Below are 27,214 nucleotides of genomic sequence, written 5' to 3'. Positions count from 1 at the left end.
GAGTCGATTCTAAGTGTGAATGTGTGATAAAGAGGGTTTTTCCTAACCCCTGATAAATTCTCCTTCACACCTTTACTTCACTGATGGCAAGGACAAGTTAGGAGAAGAAGCTGAAAATTATTCCATTAAGCCAACTTTCTTCTGATTGGTCACCTGTTAAATGGCCTGAGATGACCATGTTAGGGACGCTCTCTTTCTCTGACATCATACAGAGCCAAGAGTTGGAAAAAACATCCTGAAAATGAGTGTTTAGATCAGTGAGCTTTTAAATCACAGAAATTATTTGCACATGAGCTGACCTCATTATTTGAAACTTTGGTCATGTTTAATATGAATATTCACCATAGTAACAGTATATAGATATATGACAGAAAAAGAGAGAAATAAAACAGACTTGATCCCCTGTAAATAGGGTTAATCAAGTTTTAAAAAAAAATTCTAAATGAAGGATGTCCCGCTTTATTTCCAGCACATCACTACATTTCCACACCAGAAAAACAATGACACACTCAACCAAACCATGCGTTACGCTACAGGTTGGGTAAATAAGAGACTGAGTGAGACTGAGAAGTAAGAGATCATCCGATCCCCGTTTTTTTAATCCAATGATTTAACTTATTATCAAATTTGAATCAGCACACAGCAGCAACAAACTGTATTTTAGCTGAAAGAGCTGTAACACACTGCCATTTGTCCTGCTGACAAAAAGTTGGTGCAATGAAATTGGATGTTTAAGTGTTTATTTTGGCAAGCACCATTCGAAATAGAGCAAATTTTGTCATGTGCTTATGTAATGTGATCAAGAATAAAATTATATACCCATGCAAAATTCCCTGTGAAATGTACATACGTATCTTTATTGCAGAAAGGTTAAAAGTGTAACTGAAATCTTACTGATTTCTTTATTTTTTTTTTAAATTTTTTGTTTCTTTTTTTTTATTTTTCTTTTTTTTTTTTACTCATTATGACTTATTGTCCTGTTGTCACCTCTGTGGAGCCCACATGTTTGTTTAGTTTCAGTTTTCGGTCTGTTTACCAGCATCGGTTTAGCTTGTAGAAATTTTTTTAAGATCATGATACATAGCTGTCTGGAAATGCTTGGCATGTATGGAGTTACATGATTTCCTCTAAAATCATACATCCGTACAAAATCAAAGTGAGTAAAAAAAAAAAAACACAAGAAGAAGAAGAAGAAGAGATACAAATCAAACCAAGAGGATTAAAAACAAAGAAAAAAAATGCTTCTGTGCATCCTGATATTGAACTGGAAAAAACATCTCGTCATCTTGGATCAGGTTTGTAAAGCCTGTTCACATGTTTCACGTTTGATGTCTTTTAATGCTTTTTAATCCTGTATTTTCATCAGTTCTTTAATTATTGAAAAGGAGCATCTGGCTTTCTTTTGTTGTATGAAACAAGAGGAGAAACCCTCGTGTGTGCTGTCTGTTGATGCTCCGGGCATCACTCAGCTCCTCACGGGGCTCCTGTTACTTAGTCTTTAGTATTCAACATCAAGTCCCTCCTGTCATTTACATCGGGACACAAAAGACGGAGTCTCATCCTGTCGTGCCGCTCATACGGTGGTGACCCTCATCACCACCTCCCGGTTGGCGGCAGCGCTGATCCGCGGGTCGTTGGGCCTCAGCTGGCTCAGGATGTGCAAGATGGTGTATCCACAGTGGTGGTTCAGAATAGTTCTTAGCCTCCTGCTCGGTCGCCCGCTGCTGCTGCTGGCCAGACCGTGAGGGTTACCGCGAGAGCCTCGAGCGCCTGTCTTACTGCTCGAACTCACCGGGTCGCCCAAGTCCTTCGATTTCTCATAGTTCAGTACTTTCCACTGCTGATTGACAGCCTGCCATCGCTTGAAGATTCGATACACCGACGATCCCTCGTGGATGATTAGGCCTGGGTGGGGAAGAAAGCAGAAGGTGAAGGACAGTGCATGGAGGCAGGAGATATTTCATGAAAGGCAGCCTGGAGCTGCATTAGCACCACAGGTAAAATATTTCCATCTCATCTGTGGTTGAGAATAGACAGTTGGCAGTAATCACAGTACAGATATCTGATGCCATCTGTTCTCACTGTTGTCTTAGGCGGGCAGCTCGCAGTTACACAAGAACAATCAAGCCAGTCGCTCCAAACCCCCCCAAAAACAGTCTCTTGTAGTCTGCAACATCATCAAAAATTTGTTTGGCTTTTAGTGTAGTTGTTATCTCCTACCTATGCACCATCTGCCTGCTTAGTGTTGTAATTGTGCATGAACTTAAAAGCCAGAGAAATGTGAGCTGAATACAAGCTTTCATCCCCGCGCTAGTTTGTCCTTGCATAATCCAACTTATGTTTATTAATATTTTTGTCATTGCACCGTGCATCCTGTTTTTCTTTGCTCGTCTTGATGTTGCATAATGCAGCCTAAGCCTTCGATCTACATCTTTTCATGTTTTCAGCTCCTGCAGTCGACGACTCCTGTGTGACATTTTCACACCTGCACTGAGGCTGGCTCCAAAAACGGAGTCAATTCCCAACCTTGAACTTTTCTAGGACTTACCAGATGGAGGTAGGGTGTGAGAATTGGACATTAGCCGGTTTGTAACCTTTATCAACTTACCAATAATGGACTATAATGACAGAGTGCATCAGAAAGCCACTAAATCTGACCTTACACTCTTAATATTATATATTTATCTTAGTTGGACAAATTGAATATGCTCCCTCTTAATAAGGATCATTCAACCTCATCTTAATCAACCAACAATATAAAATGTTTAAGGAAAATTTCACCTTCATACTATGAATATTTTCAGAGTTACAACCCCTTGAAGTACATAGGGATGGGTTGAAATTTGACACTTTTTAAATTCATTCAATTTAACAGTGTTTTTGAGCTGTCGTCGTTAATCCACACAATATTCGTAGTGCTGAAAAACACATGTAAACTCTCTTAACTGCGTAAAGCCTGAACCATTTAATAATTGGCATAAAATTCTAATTCTTTTGAAACTGGAGTGTTTATTGAACCTTCTGACAAACTTAAAAGAGGAATTTAAATGCCGCTTTGATCAGGAAAAAAACAGGATTAAAAACTACACCGTAAAAAAAACAAATCCTAAAGAAACAGTAATATTCTGGCAGCTGGGGCGCCAAAATAATACCAGAAAATAACAGAAAATAACTTTCAGTTATTTCAAGTGCTTTTGAATATTAAATTAGGAACATTGTAACGTGATTAAACAATGAAATTACCTATAAACAAGGTCAATATGAATAATAATACTTAAATGTACAGAAATATATGGTTAACAATTGGTTTAAATAATAATGGGTTGCATTCATATAGCGCTTTTTGGGACCCTCAAAGCGCTTTACAATTCCACTTTATAATTCCCCTCCGGCCATCACCAGTAGGTGAAGTGTCCAAGCCGGGGCTCAAACCGGCAACCTTCTGATTACAAGGCGAACTGCCAACTCTTGAGCCACGATCGCCCTACATAACAATAATAATAATAATTATGTGATGTAAAAAAAGTTTATAAGAATCATTTTATATATTTTTCCATAACATCACATTTGAATTTAACAGTTCAATCTTTCAAATAACGGACAAATATTTGTGAAATTATGATACATTTGTGAAAGTATGTTAACAATCTAAATATGCATATGTACAGACAGATACATTTAAAAAACGAGAAAATTATGTTTTATTACATTTACAGTGATTTTACGTTAATTTACATTTGAAATGTAAAATCACAGTTTATTTATGTAAATTTAATGATATTCTAGAAAAACAGTAGAAAACTGTAAAATACACAGTAAAATACTTTTACTTTTTTTTTTTTTTTTTTACAGTGTACAACGAAATAAATGTTACATCCACTCCAAGTGTCACGATCTAAATCTAAGACTACCTTAAATATTAATTTTGTTTAGCATTATTTGAGCATCGGTATCATGAATATACCATAATTTCAATAAATTTAATCTCTGTGATAAAGACATAACATGTGGGATAGGTGGCTGGCAAAATTAGAGCATGTCAAAAGTCTTCTTTTTAAAAAAAAATTTAACCAGATTCACCGAACACTGAAATGACACTAATGTTCACATGTTCTATATAATAGTTTAGACAGATCACACAGCTTTATGTCCAGAAGGAGTTTTTCTAAATCCCTGAAGGGCCTGGATCGCAGAGGGTCTCGGGGTCAGTGGACACCCTCTTTTCAATTTGTTGCTTCGCTGCCCATTTAGCCTGTAGCAATTTTCTTTATGGCTCGAATTCCCCTTTTTCTCACCTAACTAAACTTAACAGTGCACACCCACTCGCTGTGACCCTTGTGGTCACACAGAGTCCTCATCTCCTGGCTCATCTGTCGATACTGAGATCAGCTGTGATCAGACTACCAAGATGTCCCGAATCTGCTGAGAACAAATCAAACCTCTACAAGCACTTGCATAAGCAAGATGCTGCCATCTTTTATACACAGTCTATGATGCTGGCACAAAGCTAGCCATGAACGAGTGTTTGAAATCCTCAGAAAGACTTCCTATGTTTGTCATGGTCGTTGTAATATTTGTTGTTTTTCTTATGTTACTTTTGCGTTTCTCCATGTCATCCTGCATTCTGGGTTCACCGATCAGTGTTAGTCATTTTATTTTGGTTACTTCCTGTTGTAGGTTTTCTTTCTTTCCTCTTCCTTGTTTCTATGCCCCTTAATCTGTGTTTTGTTCTACTATCAGCTCTTTGTGTAAGTTACGATCATCCGTTTACCTCTCAGGTCCATCTTTCCCTGCACCTGTGCTTCCTATCTCATGCATCGACCTTCTTACTTTGTGTTGTAGTTTTTTTTTGTTTTATTTTTACTTTTTGCTTCCTTAGTCATCATTTGGGTCCTCCCATGCTCTAATCTTGACAATGTCCTTTTTAAGAGGGATTCAAACAGTTATGTGTGCAGATTAAAATGTTGGTGTTTTATTCTTTTCTGGCAATCACACAGCTGCTGTGAAGTAACAAAAATTGATATAACGAGTAAAATAATGCATTGCTTTTAAAAAAGTAAAGAATATGTGTAATGCATGACTTTTTTGAGTAATGACCCGATTTCTTTGGTGTCATGCGTGCAGCCTCCTGCAGCTTCTTCACCTAAATAATTTCCAGTAGTGCAAACACATCTGAGGCTGACTGTTTCCTGCTGTGTGCTACATGACAGAACAACTATATCACGTCCCAAACGTTCACTTATGAAAGCATCTTATGTTTGTGTGTCAGTCTTGTGTCTCTTTGTCGTTTTACCTATGCAGACGATATCCATGAAGCCGTACATGCCGTAGCAGATTTGGAAGAGCAGGTCCTGACGTTGCCACTTGGCTGAGGGGCTGAGGGAGGACCAGATGAGCCAGGAAATACTGGCGATGAGGAACAGGGAACCCAGAATAATGGCTGCTATCTGCACCTTCTCAATGACGGTCAGAGAGATGGCCTGCCACTGAAGGAGAAAACACTTTAAATCAGTGGTGGGGGGGAAATCAGGTCATTTACAGGAACAAAAGTACCAGAGGAACAGTGTAAACATACTCCTGCACTCAGAATAAAGGCTTTTATAACTATATGATTAACTAAATGTCAAACCTAGGTGTGAACAACAATGATGTGAAAACATAAAAATTAAATTAAAACCCACACAGAAAGTAAACTAAAACTAGCCAAAGCTAAACCCAATACAGAGACTAACTGAAGTTAGATGGCCGCTCCTCCCTGAGCCTGGTTCTGCAGGAGGTTTCTTCCTGTTAAAACAGAGTTTTTCCTTCCCACTGTCGCTAAAGCAGGTCTGTTGGGGTTTTCTTTGTATTATTGTAGAGTCTTTACATTACGATATAAAGTTCCTTGAGGCAACTCTTGTTTTGATTTGGTGCTATATAAATAAAAGTGAATTGAACTGAATTTATATCTCTGACTCTAATAGAATAGATTTACATGATTCAAAGATCAAAATAATCCCTGTTAATCCCCCCAAATCACATTCTGTCCGAAACAAAATACGATTTGTTCCCTTCCTTTCCCTTTAAACAAACCTGCCTGTGATTGGCTGCCCCTCACAAACAAAAGGTTTGAACATTAGATGGGTGTCATGTGTGTGCTCGCAGCAGAACTGTAGAAATATGCCAACAGACCCCATTATCTGAAAAACTAATATTCACCACAGTAACAGTATATATATATTTATACAGGAATAAGGAAAAACTAAGTCAACAGGTTTTAATTAGATGTAAAACTAAATAAATAAATGAATAAAAACTATAAGCACTCGTTTAAGTTCGTCATCTATGAATTTATAAGCATTTATTTTTGTCTTCACTCCCTCTAAGCTTTACTTCACGTGTTTGCTGTCATTTTTTCACAAGTTCGGCTTTTTCTACAATCCAGAACTCTCCTTTTTTCTGTTTCTGTGGTTCATCGTGTTCGTCTTCACCTATGACTTTTTTACTCATTTTATCGACCTTTGCTTTTCCTTTCCAAGTCTTATTTGCCCTTTTTTGCGACCGCTGCTAAGTCATTAAAGAGTTTAATTATTTAAATTTTGCCTCCTGTGTCCTGCGTTTAGGTCCTTTTCTTCGTGTGCACTCTAAATTCATGGGTTATAAGATTAACAGATTCAATAGATAGCAGAGGTTAATAAATTTAATAAAGATCACCCTCACACTAATTTAGAGTCTTAACTGGTGCGTTTATATTCCTTCTGTGGCTATACACTTTTAATAAATTAATAGTTTGCCTCCTTTTTGAAATTATATGTCCCAACACTCTTGCAGAAGTACTTACTGCTGTTAAAAGAAATTATAGCTTTAAAGCTTATCTGTTAAATGGGTTGCTGGATATAAGACCTAAATGGAGGACACCAAGTATTAGGTCACAAAAAGGAAATAAAATAATAAAAGAGGAAGAAGAAGAAGAAAGAACCCAGAAGACTAAACTCAACTGAGATGCAAAGAAACAAAGAAAGGACAACTCAACAGGAAGAGAGGGGAAACCAGGACCACACACACAGACACACAAACACACGACAAGACACAAGTGGAAACAATAAAGACAGGGCAGACCATCACAAAGGAGAAAAGCCACAGACACAGGAAGTAAATGCACAGGAGACAGCCGAGGAAAAGCAATTACCAAAACATAACAAAACAGGAAGCAGAAACAATAAAGACAAGGGAAGAAGATCAGAGGAAGACAAAAACAAGGAAACACTGGGGAAACCAAGAAAGCACAAACATGAAAAGAACGAGCAGAGGGACCAAAACAAAAACACACAGAGCCTTAGCGTTATCACACGATTTCCCCTGTAATCTGTTTACAAAGCAGTTTAAGTCTATTAAGTCTTGTGAAGCTGAAAGTGCAACATTCCTAACATCGGAGTGTCAGAATAAAGCGGCACAGCGTGGACATGCAAGAGTACCTGCAAGTTGTGCATACTTAGTCACACTGCACCAATCTTCTACATTACATCTCACCAGAGAGAGAAAAATCCTCACATTTGACAAGTTAACACACACACCAACACACACATGGCATCTTTTCAATAGGTTTTAGAGCGATTGGCTGCCTCTGAAAAGGAGGGCAGACGGACAGTGACGCAGAGGGAAAATGTGTCAGCACAATATGGCAAACAGTCCTCACACCACAGCGACGGCTGAGAGATTTGTTCAGGCAAAAGAGTGTTGGGTCTGCTGCAGCAGCGTTTGTATATTTTATTATGAAAGGTTAGCTGACAGCAGCAGCTCCTCTTTCCACGTCATTAAATCTTCCTGCCTCCATCGCCCATGTGTTTTAGGAGCTAGCACCTCAGAGAGGAGAGAGCATTTTGTCATCATTTCCATATTCACACGCCATCATCGTCTTGTTTATGTGGCTGTTTATCCAATACTTTGAATCTTAGTCAAAAAGCACGTTGGACAGAGCCACGCTGTGCTGGTTTGTTTGTGCAGTCACTGTGAGTCATCTGGACAGACTCACTATCAGTGTTTTTAGATCAAATTGTGCAACAGTAATAATCACAGCAAGGGGTGTGAGGCTTTGTTTTTTCCCCCAGACTTCACCGTGTTTGTGCTGCAGACTCCCCTCGTGTTTACCTGCAGTGGGTTCTTGGTGCTGATGGCGAGGACCTGGTACTTGAAGTAGCAGAGCTCGCAGCTCCAGGAGCCTCTCTCGCTGATCCAGCGGATGAGGCAGGGCTGATGGGTGCAGCGCACAGAGCCGTCACAGCGGCAGGGGCTCAACAGCTCGCCCTGCAGGACACGAAGAAATAAATACATCAAAATGTTTTCTCATCTTATTCAGCACAGCTGTGTACCTATTAAAGCTATTTGAGATTATATAGAGCAAAGACGTGGAGGTGAAGCTTGGGGGAGGAGTTAAAAACAAGAAAAAAAATACATTTAAAGCCAAACAAACTGCAGTGCAGCTTTGGCGCAATGAAGATTATCCAAAACTGCAAAGTGAAGAGATTTCCTTTGCCAACAACCGCAACTTTCCTCATTAATTTGCAACATTCTGCTCCTTTCTGGCTCCACACTTAAATTCTGGACTAGTGTAGCTTTGCATGATTCACTGTTCAAAGTCATCCTTATTTGTCTTACACTGGGCTTCAGTGCAGGCCCTCAGTTCACCTCGCCTCTGTCAGTGCGCCCCAGGGCAGCTGTGGCATCACCAGTGTGTGAATGTGTGTGTGAATGGGTGGATGACTGAATGTAGTGTAAAGCGCTTTGGGGTCCTTAGGGACTGAGTAAAGCGCTATACAAATACAGGCCATTTACCATTTACCATCTGTTTAAAACAAGCTGTGTTAGCTCCTCCTTTAAGCCAGCTTTCTTCTGACTGGCTGATCCTGGTAAACAAAAGCTTTAAACACAAAGTGGGCGGGGCTTCCATGTCTGTGATGACTCTCTTTGACATCATAGAGAGCCAAGAGTAGAAAAAACAGCCTAAAGTCTGATCTGTTTAATATGAGGATCCACCATCAAAACTATATATGTACTATATATAATACAGACAAAGGACAACCATTAGAGTTCCACTTGGAATTGTTTTCCTTATAAATGCACAAGTTACAATCAAATAAATAAATAAATAATATTTTTCTCTTAACTTCCTTACTTTAATCTCAGGGTTGCCCAGTTTTTATGAATTCATAAATTCATGACTTCAAAGTTGGAAACCTCCACAGTGAGTTGTTTGGATAATATGCTTTGAATATTTGTTTTTATCTACAACAGATAAACTATAAATAAATGTAAATTTACTACACTTAAAACATTTAAGCACATTAATTTTAACAGTGCTCTCTAGAATACATGTATGTCACAAACACTGTATAAAGTATTTCTTATCTTTTATTTCAGAAACGTGCACGTTAGAAGTGAAACTGAAAAACGAATAGCAAACAAATACTCATCCCTTCAATCAAATATTCAAATATTCCAGTGACACAGCGAGCGCTACAGATTGCTGGAGCCCACGCAAAACAGTCTGGACGTTAAAAAAATAATAATTCTAATGTTTGTGGTTATTGTTTGGACGGAGGAGGATTTCGCACATTGACTCATATGTTGTGGTGCGGGAAGAGATGATTGGTATGTCGTCAACAATATTAAATATATAATATATTAAAAAGTTCAAACAAAGAAAATGGCAACAAAGAAACACTTTTTTTCAAACTTGCTTTGCTGTGATTTCGGAAAAGCTGAGTGACATTTCAACTCAAGTTGAAGTTTTTATATATTTATAAATAGATAAATATTTAAATTACATAAAGAGACTGTATTTGAATAGGTCCACAGTATAATTAAGGAAAAAATGTACCATTCTCTCCTAAAGTTGTACATTACCTGTTTTAGCTTTGTGTTTATGAATGAATTAATACATTTCAATGAATATCTATCTATCTATCTATCTATCTATCTATCTATCTATCTATATATATTTACATTTAAAGTGCCAACAAGGTTTTATGTGTGTGTAGTTGGATAAACTGTTCATGTGTAAGTTAAAAACACCAAACCATCAGTTTGTGATTATTATTCATCCCATCAGCTAATTTTTGGTTTGTTTGAAGGGAAAATTAAAATCTTGATAGAGTCGCATGAATCATCTCCGTATAAAATGAAAACGTGTCTTTATGACTCATGTCACACATGAAAGCCGAGGACGGTTTTAGCTTTCTATATCAGGGTGGGCTTTTAGGAATAACAGTCAGGAAACAAAGAAGGCGTGCATAGCCCAGAGCTACGTAGGCCACATGCTAGAAACCCCCCCTCCACACACAAACGCTTCACTGAACTAATCTATTCAACGCAAATTAACCGTTTGTCCTAATCGATACACAAGTTGGAGGAGGTTACATGGTTGTGTGATGTTTTTATAAGGATTTGGAGTGATTGTGTCCAGTCTGAACCATCTGTGCGGTGGAGGGTCTGCCACCTTCAAACAAGCCAACAAGAACAAGACTGTGGATGCAAGTGGTGGAAATGAGTTTCCTCTGAAGGGTGTCTGGGCTAAGCCTTAGAGACAGAGTGAGGATCTCGGCCATTTGGGAGGGACTCATTGTTGAGCTGCTACTCCTTCACATCAAAAGGAGCCAGCTGAGATGGTTTGGGCATCTGATTAGGATGCCTCTTGGGCACCTCCCAGGCGAGGTGTTTTGTGCCTCGGGCAGACCCAGGACACGATGGAGAGATTACATCTCTCGGCTGGTTTGGGAATTCCTGACTGTCCTCCTGGAAGAGCTGGAGGTGGTGGTTGCAGAGGGGGAAGTCGGGGCATCTCTGCTCAGACAGCTGCCCCCGCAACTCAGAACCGTATAAGCAGCAGAAAATGGATGAATTAATGATTTTTCTATGTAAGGAACTCATTAGCAATGCAAAGTCCAAAGAACATAAACAGTACAGAAGATCTGAAAGGTGATGCAACCAGAGAATTGCCTTAAGCCTGCATTTTTCTTAATGGATTCCAAGGGGCAACATTGGCTTCTCTAATGTCTCTGTGGCCTCAATAAACACTTTATTGAAGACTTCATGGGCTCAATCACTAGTTTAGAGCAAGAACATAAAGTCTACTATATCAATAAGAAACTGTTTGCGAATGAGCATTAATAAAACCAGTGTCTCTAACCACATCACGTCATGTAATCATTGTTCTTTTCCTAAAGGGGGTTGTTAAACAGCATTCTTTGACATTGGTGCAACATATTAAATTCACATAAATTGTCTTTTCAAACAGGTCAGGATAACTCACTCCTCTTAAGCTGAGGTTACATAATTTATTATTTTTATTTTTTTTACGATGACTTTGCCTGAAGTCTGACCAGCCACCACAAGCGACAGTGACGCCAGTTCAAGGTCTAAACATGTACTCACTGCTATTATTCCACCAGAACCATTTCTCATGTTTTAACAGCACAACCCAACATTTAACTGTCAGTTTGGTCAACAGTGATGTAAAAAATAAACGTCGTTATCTGTTTAGATGAACAAATTTCATCATTAATTATATTACTAAGAACAGACAAAGGTGCCTCTGTTGTACATCTTTCTCCACACAGGTATGAAGAGCGATGAGAATATAGAGGCTGCTTGTCTCAGGTTTAATAGTGGTAAACTTTACTGCTGATAGAACAGAAGAGACCATTCTAACCCAGACTTAAAATAGGTGCACCTTTGTTTTCCAGGCCCGTGCTTCTCACTTCAGTTTACTATAGGAAAAGCAAACTTGGAAAGAGTAGCGTGCACGTTATTATCTTTATTATAGTGAATGAATGATGAATCACCCTCGTGCATGAATCATACATCAATAACAGCCCGATTTTATGCATGAACCATGATGATAAAGATACAGAAAATGAAGTGCACCACAAAAATAGCATATTGTGAGCGTTTTACATGCCCACCACCCCACGAGTACAAAGGAAAATAAACATGTTTTCAGAGGTTTCTGTTTAAGAGGAGCAAAGTACAGTCATTTATTTTCTTCTTTTTAAATATAGTAAATATAAAATAAATGAAAAAAGTGAATCATGCAAAGCTCCCTTACTAGAGATCAAGAATGAAAATATGAATTTGGAAATGTGCAAAATTGGCTTCTGTAGTTCAGGAGTGTTAATAGTCATTCTTAAGATTAAGTTGTTATTTTCTGAAACTGTAGATTATTTCGTTGAAAAAACTCAAACTGTGTGTTGGTCTCAGGTGTAGGCAGGATGTGAAACAACCAGTAGAAACATTAAGTGAAACTAAAATGAAAAAATGTGATCTTGTTAAGCGAACAGAAATTTAAAATATCAACTGAAAATGCTGAAAATTCTGGGGTGTGAGGTTCTTTTTGGGAGAGAAAAGTTTAAGAATGTCCTAGATTGACATCAAACACCCCTAGTGAGCCATTACCACAGTTTCGAAATAGTTCTGGCACATTGATGAGATCTCAGTCTTGAGAGGATACATCTTTCTAGCCTTTAAGCTTTGCACTTGAGGCCACATACGGGGAACTACTTCTCCACAAGGTCTCAGTTAAAATTGTTATTTCAACACGTTTTCATTACAGGCGTCCTTCGGCACCAGTGCCTCAGGTTTAGGCACTAAAATGTACTTGTTAGATTTATGGAAAATTGTGTTATTTAGATATAAATGTTCCTCTACACAGCATTAACCCTGCACATGAACTGTTGAAAGGCATTTGTCACGTTAACTAGTACACGCCCAAGCTACAGTTTGTTACGCCTGTTTGTGCAGTTGGTTGTGAAATTAAGATCTTAACATGGTTGCATGAGGGGGTGTAGGTTCATAAAGGAAAAAAAACAGGTCATTCTAGCCTGCAGCTAGGCAGTTAGCTGGCTGATTGCATCTTAATTTATCATGTATGCTGTAACTGAAGGTTTTTGAAAATAAAATATACGTTACTGTAATGGAACGAAACTATTCTTTTATAAGGTGCTAAATAAATGCTCAAAACAGATCATTTTAGCCTGTGGATAGGTGGTTGCCAGGCAACCTCATGGTGTTAAAATCAAGATCAGGTGAAGTTTTAGGGACATAAGCTGGATGCCCAAATCCTGGTTTTGTGGGAGGACCAACCAACCAATCAACCAAGCAAATACACAGACGACCAGTCCCCGCCTCTTACTCACTGACGGCTAGGATAGGCTCCACCCTAACCTGAATTATAGATGGATGTTTTGCGCAACCAGCAGTCCAAACCTCAACATATTTTTTTAAAAAATTGTTGAAAGAGAACTCACGTTATTTTGGATTTTTTCAAATCTGGAATCTGTTTGATTTTTTTCCAAATTATTATTTTGTAAGTCCTTTGTGTTCTCTGTTTTTCAAACTATATATATATATATATATATATATATATATATATATATATATATATATATATATATATATATATATATATATATATATAATTTGTAAAAGAACCAAAACCCGACAGATAAATAGTGCTTTTCATGAACACATTTCCTTAAAATACGTTAGCAACATCTTCCTGGAAAACAAGGTGATCAAAAAGGTTTGGCGACTTTAAAAAATGTTTTTGTAGGGGATGTTTGTCTAACCAGAAGTCAGTCCTTACAGTTATTTCTTTTCAGCTGTGCGTTATTTGTTGTTGCATTTATTGAATTGAGTTTGTCTCTGTTTGTCCTTTTTTCCCTTTTTGAGAATGCATATCGCTGTTTGTTGAACATAAGGAGCAATATGTTGCTTTTCTTTTCATCCCAGTGTTTATTTTTGTAGCCATTGTGTAAAATAAAAAAAATACGTGATTTAAAAATGGACTTAGTTACACCATACCATTTCTTTTCTCTCTGCTGTGCACATTTTCATTTATGCTCACCACAAAAGCAAGATTTCAGCGTGTAATGAAACAACTTACTTATGAAGCAAGAAATTCACTGAGCGCTCAGCTTTTTCTCTTTTTCCTCTAAATTAAAAGGGGACCTTAATAAACTCTCCTTTCCTTTCATGCAAATTAAATGTTGTGTTTCAGCAGGGGGATTTGAAATAAAGCCTCCTGGTGAGTGAAAGCAGACTTCCCCCAAAGCCACAGTTTATTTCAAACCGTTGGAAGGCTGAAATAAAATAAAATAATAATAATAATAATTCCCCCCAAAAGTCACACTCTTCTCCTGTCAGCAAAAATAAAACTGACACTTTTCTGCCCATCCCTTCACCTCCTAATGATATTCATAGAGTCCATAAGATGCAGGCTTGAGTGGCTTATGGACCAACTGTCTCTTCAGCACCGCAGCAGCACCTGAAGCCTGTTGGCATGCTCACCACATTAAGGATGAGCGCGTTCAGGCTGTCACCACCGTTCATCATCAAACATCCATTTTGTCAGGCAACTCAGCATTCAATGGCACGTTTTCATCTAGCGCGTGTGCCTCGACTGAAGGAAAGGCAGCAGAGATGGAGATGGTGAGGGGGGAGTATCACTGTGAATCATTAGTAAATCAATGAATGGGCACAGCTTGATCCGGGGCCCAGTTGGTGAAGGGCCATGTTAGCACTCTGCAACTGCAGCGGGGAGCGGTGAGGCTTCAAGGGCAGCCAGGTGAAGGAGAGAGGAGCCACTGAAGCCTGACGCCGATTCACAAAAACTCTGAGTTTAACCTCACAACAAACTACACCTCAGAGTGAACACAAACAAAGCCGGAAAACACCAAACACACCTACTGTCAGATCGATGGACCGAAATATAAGACATGGGCTCATCTACTCTTGGCTCTCTTGGCTCTGTATGACAGAATATCAGAGCGCAGATAGTTCTAAAAGTAAACAACAAAAAACACCTTCAAAATTAACTGAAACTATCGACGGCATGTGAAGAAACATCAACTGTGGCGTTTTGGCCAAGAATGGAGAGATATTAACTGAAGCTGAGGTAGTGCTGGGCTGTACTCTAACGTAATACCACTTTGAACCACTAGATGGTGGAGTGTCCAATCTGTTGCAAGTCCAACATGACACACCCCAACATTACCATCACATTCAGATGGCTCATTATCACAGCCCGAAGATCAGAGTTGCTACTTTTAGGCCTTCTCAGAAAGACTGGTCAGAGTGGGAAGTGATATTCCCAGTTGGGAAGTGGAAAAGTGTTTTTTTTCAACAAAGTTTTCTGTACGGTAGTAAAAACCATCACAATCACGCACTTATGCCTTCAATCCAGCTGTGGCAACAGCAGCACAACACTTGAGGTCACACAAATCAAGAGATGCAAGACCAACACAAATGGCAGCTTGCAACAGTGGATGTGGCTTCAATTTGCTGTCAGTAGTGTCATACGGTGCCGTTTGCGAGGTATAATAGGGCCTTTTAACAGGATCTAAACCAACAATCTTTAAATTGCCAAGGAAATATATAAACCACTACTCTAAGAAGCCATCAACCACCAGAATTTCAGACAAGACAAAAGCTGTCTGGTGTAAAACAATGATACTGAAACTTGCTGGTAAATTGCTGCCACCTTGTGGAGAAAGTTTGCATTGAATCCTAAAGAGGGTTTTTGCAAAAATGGCCTTTATTGCAGTCAAAATTCAAAATTTATACAGAAGCTGTTCAAATCTTCTGTTAAGGAACCAATCAAAAGAAAGCTGGCCTAAAGAGGGAGGAGCTAAAACAGCTTGTTTAAGACAGAGGATTAACTGAGTCACCAAGACCCAACATAAGATAAACAAGGATTATTTTCAACTGTGAATCATACACGAGCTACTTTAGCCTAACACGGAGCTGGAAATTAATATAATAAGCATCCTTCAACAGTTTTATCTCCTGATTAAATACGACTACATTCAGAGGGTGGGTGGGGTTCCACATTTAGTTAAGGAACATTAACCCTTTAAAACCGGTCGGAGCTGCACACTCTGTTTTGCGTAACTATTTTTAAATCCCGGTAGCTCTGCAACCACGTGAGCTAGCGCAATAATTTTTTTTGCATATGAAACCGGAGGAGTTGTACTTACATCTTATGCCATCAGCTTGTCCTCGGTCACGGTTTCCTTCCACATATAGCTTTGCAAAAACTGCATAAAAAGCACTTGCAGCAACATAAACATAATATTCCAGAAACACGCTTTGCCGATCCGATCAGCTGTTCATAACACTTTCTACATTGGATTGTCAGCTCGAACTATCGCATGTCCGCCATGACCTGGCCGGAACCGGAAGTGACGTCATTTTCGCGGAAATGTAGTTTTTTACTACATTGCCTCAATGAGCCTATACTGATTTTTTTAAAGGTTATGTTTGACTTTATGACTTTCTGTGTCGTTTCTGGAATGCTTAGGACTCATATTGCACTGCTGGAAATAGTTTATTTTGATGCATATGCTGCTTTTTTGCAAATTTGCATCATAATATTTATTTTCGTTTTTCCTGCAAAATTGGTGTATTTCAAAAATAAAACTATGAAGGCACTCAAAATAAATTTCCTGTGGTGGGAAACTATTTTGTGCAACTTTTTTGTATTTACAGTTTTGAGGGATAAGCCTCTTAAATTTCTCTAACTAGAAATATATGTTAAAAAAACAAAAACGATTTTCAATTTTTTTGTAGTTTATTGCACTTTTTTTGCAATTTATGTAATCACTATGCACTTAATTCATACATATTATTAAAATCTAGGCTGTAATGGTTGTATTGATGTATAGCAACTTAAAATGCTCCCAAAAATGGCACTACAGCATGTAAAAATATAAAGTAAGCTCTGGCGGACTTGGTTCTATGGTAGGTCTTAAAGGGTTAATAACTCCTATTAAAACCAAAGTGAGAGATATCAAATGGCATTTAATGTGTTAACTAGTACAGTTTTGACTTATATGTGAATTTTGTCTTTCTCTTACTTCAAAGCTTAGTGCGTCACTAAGCTATGCTAAAGCAAGCTGATCATTCATGGTAGGCTATCACTGATTTTACTGAGTGCAACTATCTCTTAATTTTTTTATTTGATGCATTGTTTGGACAGGATTGTGTATCTGTATCAAGTTAAAACTGAAATCAATTAATATTTTCATTTAAAAAATTTAATTACAATTAAATGTTTTGAGCTGAAATGTGCCTTTGACTGAAGGTTCAAACACTTAACACAGGTCGAAAACATGACCTGAGACCCAAGAGAGCACAAAAGACCAGTTAACAATGACTCCCAAACAAGACAGATGATATTTCAGCCACATGTACAAACACTACGAGTGAGACGCTACCCTGCAAAACAGAGCCTCGTAACATTTTGAATTATGAGATCACAACTAAGTGAGAATCCATCTTTCTTGGCTTCAGGCTTTACACTTACAGACAAACTACAACAGGTTTGGCCCAGTGAGTGTGTTTTGACAAAGTACTGGTCAGTAAGGCCCAGTAGAAATGTCTTTTCAATGTATTCTCATCCCAGGTATCCTTTGGCATCAGTGCCTGAAAGTTTAGACAGTGAAATTTACCTGGATTTATTTTTTTCCCCTAAAAATCAAAATCAAAACTCAAACTTTAAACCCTACAAACTGAAAAAAAGAAGTTAGATCATGTTGATATAAAATCCTTGGATTTAAAATTGGAGGCAAAGCTGTAACACCCTATGAGACACCAAAGTGGTAACATTTGATGTCTTGCAACATACTTCTGCATTTTCAGCTCTTTCATGTTAACGACTGTTCACGGGAGCTGGTAGGAAGCACAAAAACCAAAAAACAGTCGAGTATTGATGAGGAATTTGAATTTCTGGCACCTAGATGACAAAATTTGTGTTTTTTTTTCTCTGGAAAAAAATATTTTTTCTAAAATATTTCACTCACTAAACTGATAAAGTAGTATTTAGTCATTTTCTCTTTCTTTTTGTTTGTGCTGCCCATAAAGAAGGTTCATTTTTGTGTGTAAACTTAATAAAAATCTTTCATTTCCAAACGGTGACTCAGAAACATGAATCTGTTCACAGACTTGGCAGAGTACTACCTGTTTCATCACTACAGGTTTTATGCACCAGAGAGCTGCGCTTATACAAATAACACTTCATTTTTTTTATTTCTGTTCGTCTGCACTCTGTCGTTTCCCCATCTGGCTCGTTTGACCTTCCCACTTATAATAAAAGTGTCCCGCTGCATAAAGATTGAGTTCGGCAGATGAGCCACATGCCACTCATAAACTTTAAAATAACTTGGCTGCTGACATTATAAAGATAACGCAGAGAAGGTCAGAAATATACAAGGAGCTAAATAAAAGAAAAACAATATGAAAGCAAACATTTGTAAAATGTCAAAGCCGTCGTTGAGTCTTTGTGTGTGTCTGCGCTACGAGGCCGGACGGAGAAAGTTAATGTCATGATCAACTAGAGCAAACTAAAAACAAAGACCTTTAAAAGCTCTGATTATCATTTCAGACCTTTCCCTCAGGGATGTTTTAGCAGAAACTGCGATACAGGTAACGATCGCAACTTTTGCCTAAAGGAGAAAGTGACTCATTTTATGAGGCCCCTCAAACACTGAAGAATCAGAAACCATACTTTTTAATCGAAGGATGGTGTTGTTTGAGTCACCTGAAGTGTCACCTGAATTCAGCCCAAAATCAGGTTCAACACTCAAACTCGCTTAATGTTCGCAAATATTGCCAAGGGTCAGAGGACATAGATGAGTGAATTTAGTTTGGAGAAACCAAAGTGAGGCTGCAAAGGATGTTTGTCACGCGCAGAAGTCTAATAATGAATAAACACATAACTGATTTTAAGGGGAATAAACAACTGCATGTAAAAACAAAAACATCCAAATAAAATCACTATAATTGGTTCCAGGGTCATCACAGATAATGTCACTAATAATAAGCTGTTAAGGTAGTTTAATGAGATATGTTTTTACATTAATAGTTTTGTACTGAACACCCTATGTTATTTGGAAAAGCCTGCTTTCTATTTGAAGGTATTTTTGCTTTTGTGAGTCAGCCCCCTGCACCTGAAGGCAGCACATAGTGTAAAAAACACCGAACAAGACATAAAAGGTCACATCTGGACCAGCAGGATGAACTCACACCAAAATAAATAAACAGAACATGTATTGATAGACTATGCTTGAGCACACAAAGACGCCGACTCTAAAGCACTGCCATGTGCTGTCATAGTCAAAAGAACCAAAGCACTAACACCTGTCTGTGGCACTGAATCCGTGACATAAATAATTAGAAATGGATCCCAAAATACGTTGTTTCTTTTTAAAAATACAAAGCTCGGTATTATTTCAAACACGTGGGCGCTGTAGTTTTACGTAAAACTTACGTCAACAGTAAGAAATAATCCGTTTCTTATGGACTATTTCAGCAGTGGATTAATACAAATGAGGTGCTCTAGCGAGTATTTAGGACAGGAGGTGTGTGTGGCACTGATTCAGAATAAACTGTGTGTTCATGGTAATAAGGGAACATGTCACCCACCACAACAGTGCGGCTCATGAACTCCTTCACTGAAAATTTGCCAGATTTATGTTTTTAAAGGATCAAACTTGACAACCTGTCCACACCTGATATGAAAAGCGCCATATCTCACGATTCAAACAGCTTAAACCACTTTAAGATGACGACACCAGAGCAGCTGTAGCTTCTTATTTTGTTGCGAGAATGTGCGCCCAATAAAACGGCACTTTATTGCGTTTTCTGTCATCTGTAAAAGAAAAAGACGCTGAATCGGTTTGTGCTGCGCAACAGCCTCCAGCAAATAAATAGTTTAAGAGAAATTCATTTTAAAGGGGTAAAAAGATCATTTACCATCAAAATTTTACATTTAAATGTTTCCCCTCTGTTAGTGCTGTTTGTGCATCTCTTTTATTTTGGCGGGACTTGCTCAGTTTTGCAGATGCTGGTGTAGATGTCTATTCTTTTTTATTGTAATGAAGCTACTGGCTCTTGGCTTGTGGTGCTCAAAGTGCTGCTACTATTACTAATAATGCTACTATAACTAATAATAATAAAAACGGGAAAACGCAGCACTAATGTCTTTTTCCAGAAAGCACGACCCCGTTACTCAAAACAGTCCACAAACCTACTATTTTCCGTCTGCTGAACTAGATACCTGCCTTTTTTCAATATAATGGAACTAAATGGCACTCGCATTGTGCTGCTCAAAGCATGGAAAATGAAAAAATTACAAAATAAAAATGAAAAACTCAGCCGTAATGTCTCTAAGGTCCCCGGTATTAAAAAACAAAAATCCACAAATCTCGTTCTGTTTGGTTTTATGTATGTTTCTACAGATCTACACCCACCAAGCAGACTGAATCTTCCATCTACCTGCGACGAGAGGGTCGTGCATGTGCGAGACAGGATATAAATATTAATGGCGGCCCCCCTCACCTTAGCCAGCTGTCTACTTCCTCTGGTATGTAGAAAATAGTTCAGACGAGCAGCGACAACAAATAAAATGCCCATAAATGTAAATAAATGACAGCGAAGAACTGAATTAAATGGCAAGACTACAAATTATTGCCAAAAAGAGGTGTAAGCTTAAGCTTTAGCATATTACACCTCCCTGTTTTTACACAGCATATTCTAAACTACACTTAACTAGGATGTTTTTTTAAAAGAGGCACAGAAGCACAGATTTTCAAATGCATGTTTTTAGCCCTTGAGCATCACAAGGCTGGTGCCATTTAGTACATTTATATTAAAGGCTAAGCCAGATATCTCTACAGCTGATATCTCCAAAACTGGGCAACCTACACCAAAATAAATGAGATGGATAAACATCACTGAAGGCCAGAGGGGACATGTGTACATTTAATTTGGGGCATGAACTGTTCTTTTAAAGTGCAACCTAGATTTAGATTAATGTGGCAATCGATCCATCCATCCATCCATCCATCCACCCAGAACATCCAGAACATCCAGAACATCCATCCACCCAGAACATCCATCCATCCATCCATCCATCCACCCAGAACATCCAGAACATCCATCCATCCATCCACCCAGAACATCCAGAACATCCAGAACATCCATCCATCCATCCATCCATCCATCCACCCAGAACATCCAGAACATCCATCCATCCATCCACCCAGAACATCCAGAACACCCAGAACATCCATCCATCCATCCATCCACCCAGAACATCCAGAACACCCAGAACATCCATCCATCCATCCATCCACCCAGAACATCCAGAACACCCAGAACATCCATCCATCCATCCATCCATCCACCCAGAACATCCATCCATCCATCCATCCACCCAGAACATCCATCCATCCATCCATCCATCCACCCAGAACATCCAGAACATCCATCCATCCACCCAGAACATCCAGAACATCCATCCACCCAGAACATCCATCCATCCATCCACCCAGAACATCCAGAACACCCAGAACATCCATCCATCCATCCATCCATCCATCCATCCATCCACCCAGAACATCCAGAACACCCAGAACATCCATCCATCCATCCATCCATCCATCCATCCATCCACCCAGAACATCCATCCATCCATCCACCCAGAACATCCATCCATCCACCCAGAACATCCATCCACCCAGAACATCCATCCAGAACTAAGACATTAATCTGTCATTGACTTTAAGGTGGATAATGCTCAATTATAGCTCCATAAGCATTACATTTAGGGTAGCTTAGCATGATTCACAGTTCAGAATAATCCTTATTTATCTCATACTGGACCTCAGTACAGCCTCTTCCCTCGTAGCCCACAGTGGGCAGGCCACAGAAAACCCATGCTGTGGGCCCTGTGTGGGTACACCCATTCTGGGCCTGTGTGGGGTAGGTGTGGGTTTAACTCTGCCTGCACAACCACCCAGTTCACCCACAGTGGGCCCCACACAAGCATGTTTCCTGGGCTGTGATGTCTTTAAGGTCCTCTTCCTTTAAGCCAGCCTTCTTCTGATTGACTGCCCAAGTTCAGGTTCATATTAGCAATATTGCTCACATCACAGAGAGTGAAAGGTAGAAACAAACTGTCTGAATTGAGTATAAGCAGCCGCATACGCCTGATGGAAAATAAGGAAATGTGTGGTAGTTTATTTATAATATTAACCTCGACCACAGCCTTTCTCTTCCAAAAACCAGGTCATCTTTGTGCCTAAACGTAACCAAACCACAACAGCGGCCAGATTACCTCCTGCCAAAGTAGGCGTCAGATGAGACGTGTGTCTGGAGAGTGTTTTTGGACTTCATTTGTCATTAACTTTGAACATTTAAGATTTTAACGAGCAACAGCGGCGCTCTAGAGTGCAAAACATTTAAGAAAAACAGACAATGATTTTAATTCAGATGAGCTGATTGTTTTTGTTTTCATGGGATTTGTTAACACTAATACTTAGCTAGATTTACCCTCATAACAACAAGAGGGCCAACAAACATAAAGGCAGCCTGCTACACACACAAATACACCCACACAAGCACACACTCCTCCTGCTCGGATGAGCTGTCATGCATTTGTACCTCGGGGCCACTTCACAGAGCACGAAGGTGTTAATTTGGTGTGTCACTTCATGACTAAGAAAATGGTCTTCCTCCTCAGCTGCAACCTTTAGACAAAAAAAATGTGGAAGTGTGGAAGTACCCCCCACCCCCCACCCTGAGCTCCTGACTGAGTGTGCCTGTGGAAACACGCCGCCGAGCACTACCAGAGTAAAGGGCAGGCCGGGGTGATTACCAACACCCACCTCCACCACCTCCTCTTACGCCAACAAGCCAGTAATTCCCTGCAAGCCCTTTTGCGACGACTTTTGTGAATCCAGACTGCGTTAAGTGGAGTCAGTGGCTGAGCGACTGTACCGCGGCGCCCGCTGACGCCTTTGACAGACAGTTAATAAGGATTCGTGCTCAATGCAACCCACAGAGGAAGGTGATTATGTCTGTAGGTAATTGGCCCGCTGACAGCGACATGATCCCCGGCCCCTGTTGTGACCTGTTTGAATAATGAAATAACAATGAAATGGCAAACGTGAGCTTCCCCCCCCACGCACACGCCTTGCACCCATGGAGGTATGAGGCACTTTCCCTTTGAGTAGAAAGCTGAGTGCTGTGGAGGCAAAATAAAAGCAAATATGAGCATGAGGAGCTGATGTAGTAGTGTAGTTCAGGGTTTTCCCTCAGTGCTTTGTTTGCTTGCTCTTTGTCTGGAGCTAAAAGAGGCAGCTCAGAGCCATGCTGCACGATGAGTCACCTTGCCGGAGAGCCCAGAGCCCAAAACATGAACCTTTTATTAAAGGAAGATGTTTGAGTGGGCAAGACAACAACCTGGGGTCGATCCCTGTCTGTAACATCAAATTGCCTTGTATCCAAAACAAGGCTGAAGTGATTTATACTCAGTCCTGTGGCTCTCACAATACAAACTCTCAGGCAGATGTCATAAATTAGCACATGGGCTGTAATAACACTATACGCCTATCTTAGGGAAGTGACTAAATGGTAATATCCATCTGTGCTCCTACAGGATTTACAGGGTTTCTAATTATCTCAGACTTCGGGACTACCTGCTGATCCAGCCGGCACAGGTTTCCACACATCTGGTGAGACCAACATTTGGCCACAGACCAAAGCTACGCACTACTTATTGTTTTGTTTGGGCTCAAGAACTGGAAAGTAGGAGGAGAAAAATAGAAGCAATAATAGAAAACGTGTGACAAATTCATCACAGCCGACATCATTGTCTGACCAGGAACTGTGATCATCACAAGATCAATAGTTGATCATCGTGTTCTGTGACACATGCGGACGGGGGACAGTTGATTTACATTTACAAAATGATTGTGACTCATGCATATTCAGTGCCTCTCACTCTGTTTGTCATCCTGCAGGCCTAATTGGCTAACTTTCTTTGTTGCTATGCTGGCCGGATTTCAGATGTGTGGGAACTGCTGCCTTTCTGATTAGCTTACTTATGAAAACAGTGTTATTTAGATAACCAGATCACTGAGCAATCATCCCCCCCCCCCAAAAAAAAGGGGGGGGGGAGAAGAAGGACAATAGTCGTCTTTAATTTGAAGCTGGGAGGACTGACAGTGTGCTTGGATGCACAGACTGTAAAAATGTCTTGAGGCGAATTTGGGATTTTTAGACTATAAAAATAAAACTTAAAAAAAAAAAGATTTGGCCTCATCTTAGATTATCTTTTTCCAAAGGATGTATTGGAGGGGAAGGTGGGTGGGAGAGACACAAATGTAGGACAGGATGGTAATATATATATATATATATATATATATATATATATATATATATATATATATATATATATATATATATATATATACATACATACATATATCAAAATGGCAGATTACACTTGGAAAAAAAGGAGCAACTTCCTAAATCCCCTCCTGATCTGGAACAATTCATGCATGGTGAAATAGCTCTCCACAGCCCCACAAAGGCTCATTCACAGCAGTGTGAAATGTGAAACAAACACGCTGCCTGCCCGCCCGCCGTCCACGTAGGACGTGGCATCGGCATCAGGAACCTCACTCTGTTTTTTTTTTGCTACCTGCTCTGGGCCTTGGAAGCAGATCCGGCACTGGGGGGTCCGCAGGCTGCTGGCGGTGCTGGCCAGGGACACGGCGTCCAGGCCCACTTGCAGCTTGGGCTCCTTCTCCTCAAACGCCAGGCTCCGGGGCCGCGGGTCGCTGCCGTAGTACTCCTCCTCGTCGTCCCGGGAATGGCAGTCGACGAAAGGCGGCCAGCCGCAGCCGCCCATCCCCAGACCTCGCATAGTGGTGTTGGTGTTGGTGTTGGACCGTCTATCTGTGTCTGAGCTGGACTGTCTTGAATCGGATCGCATAAACACCAGGACTTTCAGTTCATTAAAAAACATGCGGATTCGATACTTAAACATGTTTGGCCACATAAAGAATCCGAAATAAATAAATTAAGTGTTTTTGTCTCCCCTCCTCTCCCTCTGATACTGTTATTATTATTACTATTATTATTATTCATACATCCGATATGCTCATGGTTACTGTAGTATGTTCTACGATGCCACAACTGCTAATTGGAAAATCCAGAGAGGAGATAAAGGCTCTCGCCCCACTGATGGCATGTGTGTCTAAGCCAATGCGGATGAAAGATTTTCCCTTTCAGCTGGCCGACACACTCTTTCAATATTCATTACTCAAACAACTCAGCAAACGCCGTCTATCTGCGTCTTCCACCGCACCCCAGAAAACATTACAACTTGCACGGTTTTTGATTTCCACGGTCCATTTTCCTGCGCTCTCAAATACACCTTTTGTTATTGTTGGTGTTGTTTCGCTTTGTTTGGTGTTGTTTTCCACACGCACCGAGACTCGCGGCAAAGAAAGAAAGAACGAAAGAAAGAAAGAAAGAAAAAAACAGCCTACATGTTTTTTGCTACCCGAAGCAGAAGACCGCGAGAGAGTGGACGAGTGGAGGAGAGAGCAACACAGAGTCAGGAAATAGACGATGGGATGTAAAATACAACGACATGCCATCCACACAGCCACATCTGAGACTCTTGTCAAGAATCATAATCCAATAAAAATAGAAAAGAAGAAAAATTAGGGTGCGGAAGATGAAATGGAAGTTTGATCTGGATGTGATTATAATGTCTTTTTTTTTGTCCCTCTCACTGTAGCATCCCAAGCGTCAGATCATGGTCCCCCCTTTTTTCTCCCTTTTCTCTCTATTTCATCTCCTTTTTGTAAAACCCCGGCTTGATCCACGAAGAATCCGTGCCATTCACCCCGACAATCCACGTCGACATCAAAAACACAATCCTGTGCATTTGCATTTCTTCTTTCCGTCTCTCTTTCCCCCCTCTCTCTCAGCAGCCTAGCTGGAAACACGGCAGCACAAAAACACCCGAAAGCCCCGTGCTTCCCATCTTCGCTCGATGTCCATCAGCATTTCATTGCAAGCCCAGAACACGGGAGGCAACGCTGAAATGCCAGAGAGAGGCAGAATAATAAAGGGACCCCGCGATTTTTCTAATTAGAGAGAGACGGGGAAGACGCGTGAAGATGTCTTCGTTTCCGACAGCAATTACACGGCAGTAATGGCATTGATTATTGGATCAGATAGATGGTGGTGATGATACTGCTGGCGCTGATTTTCCTCCTCGAAATGGTCGGCTTGGAGATTGAACCAACGCAGCAGCTACTTCCGGAACAGGGAGAAAGGCGGAAAAAAATAAAAGACTGTCATCCCGTAAACACGTCGCTGCTTTTCCTCCAGACATCCGTCCGTTTCCCGATGGTTGAAACGCCTCTCCCCGTGCTCCCAGCGGCTGGGCAGGGAAGGAGCTCTGGCTGCTTTATTATTGACCAGGCGCCGCTGTCCAGGGTGCTGATCTCCCTCTGCTGACGTGCGCGCTGCGGCCACATGCGCCGGGAGCCCGCGAAGTACAAACCCGCACCAGGACCCCTCTGCTCGTGACACCGGACTAAAACTCTAGCAAAGGTTAACCCTACAAGTTCCGAGGAAGCTTTTTAAATAAGCAGCTTGGAAGAAAAACTCAGTTTAAAGGAGGTGCAGGATGTAACGAAGGTGTTTGGTTACTTGTTTAGAGTAATTTGTATCTTTGTTTTAGGTAACCCTAACACCAGTGGACACTTTTCATATTTGCACTCTGCATTTTTAAGAAAACATTAACACATTAAGAAACATGCTTTCAAATATTTATTGATTATGCATTGATCTGTGTAATTCCTTCTGTCAGGCACTTGAGCAGCTACAGGTGGACAGATGCTGTAAGATAAAGACACAATATTAGCCACACTTGTAACTGTGTTTTAGTGTGGGTGCGGATTTTTAGTGCAACCTGTTTTCTCCTTTGTCTTCTCCAGGGTGTTCGGACCCCTTGGGACACACTTGAGAGTGCTTGGAAACACCAAGCAGGAAGTTGGTGGAGAGCTGCCACCTTAAACTTTTAAATTTAAACTTGGATAAATAAAAATAAGAAAATGTGGGATGTGTTAAATCCTGTCTCTGCCTGCGGTGACTCCAGCTTTGCTGCTCAGTGGTCATTTGTCACAAGTACATATTACACATAATACAAAGAAGTCACATAAAAGTAAGCCATACATCTTCATAGACATTGTGCCGTTTTTTTCTTGAAAGCGAGTAGAAGTTTGAAACCCCAGAATCTGAACAGAGGTAGAGGCTATTTTGGTATCTGCAGCACTTACTCTGGCCAGACTCTTCAGTCCGGAAAATTCCTTTA

General features: G+C 40.1%; 1 protein-coding gene across 1 annotated transcript; it reads right to left on the bottom strand.

Annotated features, from left to right (window-relative positions):
* Positions 1-567: 567 nt before the first annotated feature.
* Positions 568-26,372, bottom strand: marchf9 (membrane-associated ring finger (C3HC4) 9). The gene is made up of 4 exons (XM_085146196.1): positions 24,521-26,372; positions 8,128-8,283; positions 5,294-5,486; positions 568-1,905 (listed from the first exon to the last, which is right to left on the bottom strand). The coding sequence occupies exons 1-4, from the start codon at positions 24,878-24,880 to the stop codon at positions 1,574-1,576; spliced, it is 1,041 nt and encodes a 346-aa protein (XP_085002322.1). The 5' UTR covers positions 24,881-26,372; the 3' UTR covers positions 568-1,573.
* Between the last annotated feature and the right edge of the window lie 842 nt (positions 26,373-27,214).

This window comes from Neolamprologus multifasciatus, chromosome 20 (genome assembly GCF_963576455.1).
Source record: "Neolamprologus multifasciatus chromosome 20, fNeoMul1.2, whole genome shotgun sequence".
Lineage (NCBI taxonomy): Eukaryota > Metazoa > Chordata > Actinopteri > Cichliformes > Cichlidae > Neolamprologus > Neolamprologus multifasciatus.
This window is presented reverse-complemented; position numbering and strand designations above follow the sequence as displayed.